Source organism: Metarhizium album (assembly GCF_000804445.1).
Source record: "Metarhizium album ARSEF 1941 chromosome Unknown scaffold_14, whole genome shotgun sequence".
In the NCBI taxonomy this organism is placed as follows: Eukaryota; Fungi; Ascomycota; class Sordariomycetes; order Hypocreales; family Clavicipitaceae; genus Metarhizium; species Metarhizium album.
Genome location: NW_024467588.1, coordinates 553318 through 563951, shown reverse-complemented (window position 1 = coordinate 563951; position 10634 = coordinate 553318). Strand labels below are relative to the sequence as shown.

Sequence of the window (10634 nt, the reverse complement as noted above, 5' to 3'; positions counted from 1 at the left end):
TAAAGAATAAATTAGCTAGTATATATAAAGAGTAGATAGAACTAGAGGTAATATAAATATACTTTAATAATATATTAAACTTTTTAGTTATAAAATTAAACTATATAGAAAATTTAGTATATATACTAAAGCTTTTACTAGACTTTTTATATATAGTAAATATAATATACTTACTAGTATTTATAATTTACTATACTTTCTTTTATTAGTAATATAGCTTAAAGTTTAAAGTATAAAGATATACTTTTTAAATATACTTTTTATAAGTTTTATAGTACTACTTATAAGCTATAGTAAAGCTAAAGATATAACTAGTAGAGCTAGTATTAATAAGCTTATATTAATATAGTATATATATTTCTAGAACTTTCTCTTTATTAAAAAAGTTATTATTATTAAAGTTGCTTTCTATAGTATGCTTATTAATATAGTAAGTATTATAATATAGCAGTAGAAGTAGTAAAAGCAGAGAAGAGAGTATACTAGTAGTAAACTTCTTAAAACTAAATTAAGTATATAAAATATACTATATTATACTTAAAATAGTAGAGGTAATATAAAAGTAATATAAAGAAAGAAAGTAAGTATAGTAGTAGTAATCTTTAGAAATAAAAATTTTTAGTAGTATAAAAAAAGTATTAATAATACTTATTAAGAGGAAAATAATAAAAATAAGTAGTATAAAGTTATTAAACTATTTATAAAGTAGAAGTACATTAAGTATATACTATATATAAAAAATATAAAGTAGAGATATATAGTTACTAGAGAGATTTATACTATATATTTATTTCTACTATATAGTAGTAATATAAATAAACCTACCAAAAGAAGAGTATATAATAAACTTAAGCTATAAGCTTAAATAAGTATAAAGCACTATATTAATACTTTATTAAGTATGCTTTAAATATATATTAAACTTATATATATATAATAAAAGAAAAAGAAGAAATAGAGAGCTTCTTCTTTCCCTCTTTTCTCTCCTTAAGTTTATAGTTAATACTAGTAATACTTATATACAGTTGCTTGTAAGGCTAGTTCTTAACACCTAGAGAGTTTTCCTGCTTAAAATAAGAGTTAATATACTAGTTATATAGCTCTACAGCTATCTAGAGTAATAAATATATATATATATATATATATATATTAGCTTTTAATTTATATAATATAAAGCTTTACTATATAGTAAATATAGACTTATTTCTCTTAAAGAAAGGCTTTATTTTAACTAGCTTTTATCTTAGCTTAAATAGTAGCATTAGCTATATATCTAGCTAGAGAGAGTATAAGAAATTATTTAGTATATTAAGTACTAAGCTAAAGAATATAATATATTATTATACTAATTTATAAATTTATTATATCTAGTTATTAATTGTCAGCCGAAAAATAGGGGTGCATGCGCTGTGTGTGTAATTGCGCAGTAATATAAAGTTAATTTGCGTCTCTAATTGCTGGAGCGCGTTCTACTTTTGCGTAGTGCAGTTAACCTAGCGATTTTCCGCTAACAGTTATAAGCCTAGTTGCCGCAAGCTCTATACTACGCACTATACTCTATTAGAAATACACTATTCCTGTTTAGGCTTAGTGCTAAACCTCTAACTAATTAGAATTTAGTATTTAATTAAGCAACCTACTTTAAATCTACTTTAAACCTACTTTTCTAAACCTTATTATTATTTAATAAAATTTACACTTATTTACACTTATTTAACTAAGCTTTTATATAATAAGCTATTTACTATAAAAAGAAGCAATTTCTACACAAAAATTTATAATAATTTACTATATTAATAAAAACGCTATTTAAACTAGCAAAAACATCTAAAAATACTTAAAATTACTATATAACTATTATAATAAAATCTACTGCTATAAAGGCTTCCTAAAAAGTTACTCTAACTAGCTTAACTAATTAGTATAAATAGATTTCTATTATTAAAAAATTCGCTATAAGCTAGAATATTTAGAACTATATTAACCTTAATATTAAGCATAATACTAATAATACTAAGCTTATAAAGCCTAAAGAGCCTAGCTATAAGAATATTAACGCTATAGCTATATATATTGCTAACCTTACTAATATAGACCTTAAAAAGCTAGATATTGCTAGAGCTAGCTATTAAATTTAGCTCTAGCTATATCTAGCTTATTAAAAAGCTATATATAATATATAGAGCTATATAATAAGTATAGTTAGTTACTATTATAATACTATTTTAATAGAATTTAATATAGCTATATAACTAAAGCTATTAAAAGATTAAATTAAGCCTACATCTTAAGATTATAAAAAAGAGGTTCTAGAAACTTATAGAGCTCTATTAAGAGCTCTTAATAGAACTAAAATTAAGACCTAAATTACAAATTACTAAAAAGCTCTTATAAAGGCTATTTAGCTTAATTTACTAGATATAAAAGGCCTAAGACTTACTATTAATTTTCTATCTGCTATAAGCACTATAAATCTAGGCTTTTCTAGCTACTAAAATAACTAGATTTAAGATAAGGCTCAACTAAATAAGCCTAATTAGAAAGATAAAATACTTAACAGCTATAAAATATTAGATTTATTCGAACAAAATTAAGCCTCTATAACTACACTCTTTAATACATACTATTACATACAATTTTATACTATATCTAAAGTTACTTCTATTATACCTTAAGAATCCCTATTATCTTATGCGTAGTAATTAACTAGATTACATAAGCTCTATCTATTATATCTATTATATTATAAAGGGTCCCTCAATTGGCCGATAGTTATGAGCCCGGTCGCTGCAGGCCCTGTGCTACGCACGGCCGCATGTTCGAACCCCCTTACAACAACTATATTTTCTGGGTCCCTACAACTACTACAATTGCAATTGCGCCAACTATCTACTATACAACTATTATTGCGACACAATACCTACCTAATAACAGTACAGCAAAGCTCCAGCGCACTTATACAGCTTACAGCGCTGAGAGGGCTGAAAGCTGGGGGGTGTGTCAGCCGAAAAATAGGGGTGCATGCGCTGTGTGTGTAATTGCGCAGTAACATAAGGTCAATTTGCGTCTCCAATCGCTGGAGCGCGTTCCACTTTTGCGTGGTGCAGTTGACCTGGCGATTTTCCGCCAACATTAATAGTTTTCTAGAGAGTAGCTAACTTAGCTTAAGTACTTAATAGTATTATTTTACTAGCTAATAGTAAGTTAGCTTTTATCAAGTTTAAAAAGTATTTATTTATTATAATAAAATAAAGTTTATAGTATATTAAGAACTAGCTTTATAAGTAATTAGTAAGTATTACTAATATTAACTATAAACTTTAAAAGAGAGAAGAAGAAAAAAAGAAGCTCTTTATTCTCTCTTTTCTACTTATTATATATATAAGTTTAATATATATTTAAAAAGTATTTAATAAGGCACTAATATAGTGCTTTATGCCTACTTAAGCCTACAGCTTAAGTCTATTATAGTATAAATTTATAGCTTAAATTTAACTGCCTGCTTAAATGCCTAAATTTACTAGCTAAATTTAACTATGTCTAAAATAGCTCATTAAATCTACCTTATAATAAAAGCAGTAATTTTAGCTCTTTATACTAAAAGTAGCTATATAATATTATATATTATATAGCTATTTTAAGTCTTTAAGCAGTCTATTTAATAAATTATTTAAGAAGTAATAAAGAGAGGCTTTAACTCTGGTCTCTAGCCTTTAAAGATTAAAGATAAATATCTATAATTAAAGCCTTAAAGTAGCTGCCTAAGTAAAGTTAATAGCTTAGAAGTCTAAGAGTAAATTATAAAGAAAGTTAGTAGACGACTGACAACAACAGCTTGTTGGGTAGGCGAAATGAGCGAAGCCGACCAACACGGGCATCATCATCAAGGATGGATTGCAGATATCAGTACTTTTTCGAATCATAGTTTTACATGTGATAGTTTGCAATACATACTACCTAGTACCAGTACTAGTACCAGTACCAGTACAAATCTGCGGCTCAGACTCGGCGGGACAGATACACTACGAATGATGCAAGTGTCGCTATTCAACCGTGTGGCAATACCTTCTACACGAAAGCCGGATCACCATCCATGTGGTAACTGTAACTACGAGACAACGCGCGAGAAACGGGAACAACCTAGTGTGGATAATGCACAGGTATCTAGAGCTGCCCATGCTGATTCGCTTCCTTCTGCCAACCTAACAAAGTGTCAGATTCTTCCAGGATCTCATTCGCCGCAAACGATGCCCATCCTCTATGATGCATGTCGATGAACTCTCAACCCAAGCAGACTTTGCCAATTTTTCTCATCTTCTTATTTCACATGCACCTTCAATATTCTCAACCCAGCCTCGCCAGATCAATAAAGCGAGCCCGCCACTAGCGCCATCCAAGCTCTCATGCCAACCTTGAGCCGCCCGGTCCGCCAGTCTACTTCAATACGCGGTCGTATGCCGTCCCCTTGATGGTTCCTCCACTCATCGATGTCCGAACGTTGCGTCTGAATCCTTCTCTGTTGCTTCGCAAATCTTCGGCGGCTTCTTTGTTCAAGGGGTCAGAGGCGTTCGGCTCCAGGAATAGGAACTACAACCAGGTATTAGCAAACGCTTCTCCCAGCAAGACAAATGTCAAGCCTCAACCCCGAATAGCCAAGCAGACTTGTTCGGCCCAGGCGACGCGAACCGCAGTCCAGGAGTTCAAGTTCGGAGAAATCATGATGCATACCTGCAATCCCACAATCACAGCATTCAGATTCAGTACTGGTTTCCAGTCCTCTCTCAGAATATTCAGGCACACCTTCCCTTCTAGATCAATATTAGGGTGGTAAATCTTCTCTCTGCACCGTACTTTCGGGGGTTCGTGCGGAAAGTTCTGGTTGATGGCAAAGTCAAACGTGAAACGGCCGGTGCGGTACATGCCCTCGTCAGGCTCGATGGTCAGGACAAAGTTGAGAATGTCGTCCGGATCTGGAAACTCGGTTTTCATTGTTGAACCGAGAGATAGCTCGGAAAGATCTGGCGGATTGGCCTCGTATTAGCATGCGCGTGTCCATCTCAACTGCCATTACATTCACCACCCGGAGACTGCATCACCTTGTGCTCTGACAGGCAGGTGAAGTCTCAAAAAAACAATGATTGCTCAGTGTGGACGCATACATACCCTTTTGAACTCGCAGCTGCGCAGCCGTAACCTTCTTCTTCCTCCCACCAGCAGCCTGGCCCTCCGCATTCTCAGCCTGCTTCTGCTCCTTTTTCTGCAAAAGGGAAAAACAAAAAGACCGAGTCAGCGCCCAAGAAAAAATCAACCCAAGCACCAGGAAAATATTAATAATACCATAGACCAAATCTTCAACATTCTCGCTGGTCGTCAATGGCCCGCCTGAGGAGGGGGCCGAGGTCTCTCAAAGCAAAGACAGGTTGCAATCTGACCTATGAGAGGGGAGAGGGAAAAGAGGGAAAACACAGTCGCATAAACACAGAACGGCAGCACGGGCCAGCTCGTCAAGACCTCGCTCGGAACGTGGTTAAGCGCTTGTGCTAGTATTATGTTTCGTAGGTTTGTAGGTAGAGAATGTCTGGCTCACGGCCCATCGCCGTCGGGTATCGCAGCTCACGATGACGAGGTAAGATAAGATAAGCACGCCCTTTCGAAATTTGCCGAAGTTTATGCGTCCACATGCGGAGACAATAAGCCAACTACCTGGGGAATAACACACTGCCAATTCCTCCAGTCCAGTCAATGGAGTTTACGGAGTTTAGGAAGCAGTTAAACATGGCGTGATTGAATCCATCACGAAAGGAAACAAAAAGGATCCATGGAACGTCGTGCACACGTTGAAAATCGATAGTTCCTATGCACTAATGTTTGATACAAAAACATTACAAAGAGAGGTATTCGCAAGATGGGCCAATTTTTGTCTACACACGACATCCGTCATAATACCCTTCAAACACCGCCATCTTTCTGCGTTCCAAATGCTATGCATTCACACCGTATACGCCTTATCTGCGAGCAAAGCAGCACATTATGCCCGTCTTGCCCAAGAACCACAAGAATCCAATAAATCGAACAATCGACAATGCGGCCGTGGCATATAACAAGAACTTGAAGAAATTGGCGGTACGAACGGATGCCGATTTCTGTACCTTCCTGTTAGCACCGTGCACAGGCTGAGGCGTGAGACTAGGCCACTTACTCCGATACCAAACGAATTGAAGTTATCGCTGGTAATTACAACCACAAGCAAGATGTTGGAAAAGAGCCAAGAAACGACCAGACCTGTACGGAAGGACTTGTAAGAATCTTCGACGTCTTTCTTCTCAATTTCCTCGACCTCCTTGAAGGGTGCAAGAGCTCGTCGAACAGTCTGCTCGAACTGACTATCGATGTCTTCTTGTTCCTTTTCGATTTCCTCCACGACGACCTCGTTCTTTTCGCTCTTGGTAACATGCGCAGACGGAAGTGCCTCCGCCTTGTCTGAGCCCTTGGTACCCCAAGAGACATCGTGCCAATTGTTGAAGGCGTAGACCATGAGGATATTGATGTACGTCGACATGAGAAGCATGTAGTACGGGAAAGAGTGAAACATGTGCCAAGGATCGAGGTAAAGAAACGAGGCAATAAAATAGAGACCATAGATGGTGATGAGTGCAATGAGAATGACACCAGCTGCACTGGAACCAGAGAAGAAACTTCGCACAAAGTCCTCACTGGAGTCCAGTTTGATCTGCTCCGTAATGGGCTGCGAGAATGCTCGTGCTACCAGGTATCCCGAAAGAACCAGAATATATCCTTGAATGAGACCGAATATCATGAATGAGGCGATGTACGTAAATTTGGATCCCTTTGGTCGATTACCCAATGCCAGGATGAACTGCAGAATAACAAAGGCCAGGTACAGATACTTGAGGAGAGCATTGATAATGGGCGTAGCAGAGTCACCAAAAGGCCAGCCGTGGTGTTCTGAGGCATTGCTGGAAGCGACAACTGGAGTACCAACCAAATCCATGATGACGGTTGTGGTGAGATAATAGGAAGCAAGCGAAAACCAGGAGAAGATGACGTTGAGAACATTGTAGATCATCTGAATGTGGAAGAAGAACATGCGGATGATGTTGTGGCCGCTCTTGTACAGTCGTCCGAAATGCATAAGCGAGTACAGAGAAGCAGCAAAGGAACCGTTGAGCCAACGGCGTCGCTGGCTGATGAATTCAGCAGCGCCCTCGGGCACATCGGTTTCACCCTTGGCGGCCTTGATATAGGTCAAATGCCACTTCTGGCCAGCCTTGGCGACGAGTTCGAAACAGAGAATACGGTCTTCGGCCAAGAACATGTTCTTCTTAAAGATATTCATTCCGTCAATACCTTTCTTGCCAAGAATCTTTGACAGCGTATGGTCGCCGTGGAAGTACTGCTCCAACGGACGGCCCATAATGGCTCGGAATCGGTAGGCAGAAAAGGCACCGGGCAGCACGGAGACGTATCCGAACGAACTCTCCAAAGGCTTGTCAAGAATATTGGAGATCTTGTACTCGAAGTTCTGGACGGCGACGAGGGGGTTGATGAGCTTCTTGCCCCCCTTGCCCAACATGGCGTGAATCTCACCACAAGCACCACCGAGATCCTTGTCGTTGTAGAAACCTTCCCACAGGGCGAGGAGAGATCGAGGGCTGGGCTTCGTGCCGGCGTCAATGAGAATAGTCACTTCGGGGTTCAGGATTCGGCCAAACGCGTTGAATAGCCATCTGTGGGAGTTGATCTTCTTGCTGTTCTTCTGTTTGAGACAGAATATAAACTGCACGGGGGGAAGGTTCTGAGGGCTATCGCCAGTTGGTCGAATCAGCTGTTGGCTGGGGGTAACGGACAGCTGACTGGTGTATTCAAAGACGTGGGCGACAGTCTCCTTGCCGTCGACATCTTTCTTGATAACACCGTCCTGATACACACCAACTGTAGCAAGAACGTCGAGAGTATTCTTGTCTGCCTTCTCGATACCGTCAAAGACCAGGCAGACGACAATCTTCTGCCATGCTGGACCACCCTTGTTCCAGAAAGTAGACTTTTTGAGATTGACAATGTCACGGATGTTCTGCATAACACCGTGCAGCGTTCGAGCTAGCAGCACCTTGTCCTCATTGTAGTAGGTAATGGCGATGAGCAGCTCGGTATGCCTATTATACATACGAGGTCGCAAATCGTAGCCATTTTTGAGGGTAAAGTCGTTGGGGTCGCAGGTGGCGGCGGTATAGCGCATTTTCATGAATTCTTCGTTGCCACCTTCAACATCGCGGTAGCGAGGCTGAACGGCGTTCTTGATGGCACTGGGCACGGGGTAATCGATACTCAGGACGGAGCCCTGGACCAGCTTGACTTTTCGCGTGTTGTACCGCTTCAGTCCGCCAGCTTGACCCACGCCAGCGGGCTGCTGCTGACGCCGCATCCAGCTCTCTTCCTCGTCGTGAACGGTTGAGAGAGGGCGGTCATAGGGGCCGCCGAAACCTTGGGTTTGGCCATACTGACCGAAGCCAGTTTCACCAAAGCCCCCAGGACCTGGTGGGGGGAGCTGTGATGCATTTGGAGCATAGGACTCAGTAAGACTATAGGCAGAGACTGGTCGGTCGGGAGGCGTGCCAACTCCGAGACGTTCGTGGTCGTAGCCATGCGAGGGCGGCTCATTCAGCAGATAGCCTCGAGCATCCTCGTCTTGGTCCTGAGGGGGGATGTGATACTGAGATGATTGCAGTTAGCCACGCTGACGCAGGACTTGGTCTGAAGCTCGAGGTGAGCGGGGGAATTGTCAACATACGTTGTTACCAGAATGGAGGTCCTGCATGGGGTGACCCCCGTATTCGTGACCTTGGCCTCGGCCTTGACCGTGGCCGTTGTATGCCATGGTGCAATCAACTGTGAAGACGTCTCGAGCTCGAGAGTAAAGCTGTGATTATCCGGTAGAAATATTGATGAAGCCCAAGTGAGGTCGGGTTCGGCAGGTGCAAGAATGGAAGAGATGCCTGACGGGTAAACCTGGAGATTGCAAGTTTTTTTTTTCTTTTGCTTTGGCTACCGAGCACGCAGAGTACCCAGGTGCGAACGCAGTGCTACCCTGGCACTGGCACGTACCCTCGGACGTACCTCACTCAACCAAGTAAAAGCGAATCAGGAGGCGGCTAAAAAAAGAAAAAAGAGCAGGCGCCCACGTAAGCAGTTGAATTCGAGGATTTTGGGCAACAGACCCAGCGTTGCCTGCAGCGAAAGTCGAACGTTGCGTGCCGGTGCGCGATGGAGATGGTAAAATACGGCGTGGCAGACTCCGAAGTGATGATGATGATGATGACGACGGGGAAATGAGAGAGTATGAACGAGGCCCTTGGCCAAAGTGGGCATAAGAAGAAAAAAAGGACGACGTGCCCCAGACAAGGCGGCGCATTCAGGGGATGATGGTTCACAGGGAGGGCGATTTTTGGGGCCCGCCGCTTCATGTTGACGCAGGACGTCCCCAATGACATTCAAATGACTTTGGTACGTACTTCCAGACCAGACCAGGCCAGGCCGTTCACCGCTGGCCAGACACCTGCACCGGGACATGCACGTTGTGAGCCGCAGCAGCACCCAGCGGAGTAACACGAAGGCAGACAGCGCCAACACAAGCCAAAATTAGGCGGCTGGCGCTAGCATTGGCTGAGCCACCCTCGCTCGTGTCTCCTGTGAGTCCCGTCGCCCCCTGGAACTTGCGGTTTGCCACGGACTACGGAGCAGTTCGTTGCTTCCAGTACCATGTACTCCGTATTGCGGAGTACTGTTGAGTACGGAATGCTCAGTCTTACGTCCTGGAGTAAACAATAATAATAACTCGCGTCCCCATCGCCTGCTGATTTCTTGTTCGTGGGCTTGGCTGGCCGGGCTTGGCGGGTCTTGGCTTGGCTGCAGATGTTCTGGCTGGGTGGATCCAGCCATTCTTGCCATCATCGACGGGACCATCATGCGCTCCCGAGTCCTCAATCACGCCGCCCGCGACAGCTGGACCGGGGTTTCCAGGGCATTTCAACGGCGACGTTCTTCTGTCCTTCAGGCTGCAAGTACTCCTCCGTGCGTGCCATCCTGAATCCGCCGGTCCGTCTGAATTCCTTCTCACCCAGTTCCGAGTCCGCAGCTTTGCCCGCCTGCTTCGTACGGTTGCACAGCAGATCGGCCAAAATGACGCTCTCCAATCGAAACATGGCTTTGTGGAAGAGGGCGTGCTCTCCATACCTGGTACTGCATGGCTAGTCCATCTGGACAACCAGATACACACGAGGCTGCGTTCAGAATACCACTTTACAGGGGAAGGTGACCAAGCAAGCAGCAGCAAGCAGATGGCGACAAATGGCCCGACACCCAGCCCTCGGGTCTTCTTGCATGGCCGTTAGAGGAGTTGACCATGAACCAACCAACAAATGTCTCACGCAGCCTCCTCCCGAGTCCTCCGTCCAGTGGCTGTTTCGGACAAAACCTTGACACCACGCTGTTCTGGCACTTGCCTAAGGGCAACCAGCCAAACCAAGCCCGTCGTTGTGAAAAGGGTGAGCAACGGAACAGCGGGCATCTTCGCACAAGAAAATTTCCTTTTCTATGTTTCTCGACTCGTTGCTAAT

General features: G+C 42.0%; 1 protein-coding gene across 1 annotated transcript; it reads right to left on the bottom strand.

Moving 5' to 3' along the window:
* Positions 1–4434: 4434 nt before the first annotated feature.
* MAM_05621 (chitin synthase 1) lies at positions 4435–8896 on the bottom strand (the record flags this gene model as incomplete). The annotated part of the gene is made up of 5 exons (XM_040824419.1): positions 4435–4587; positions 4729–4970; positions 5164–5257; positions 6200–8731; positions 8810–8896. The coding sequence occupies 5 exons, from the start codon at positions 8894–8896 to the stop codon at positions 4435–4437; spliced, it is 3108 nt and encodes a 1035-aa protein (XP_040677744.1).
* Positions 8897–10634: the final 1738 nt, after the last annotated feature.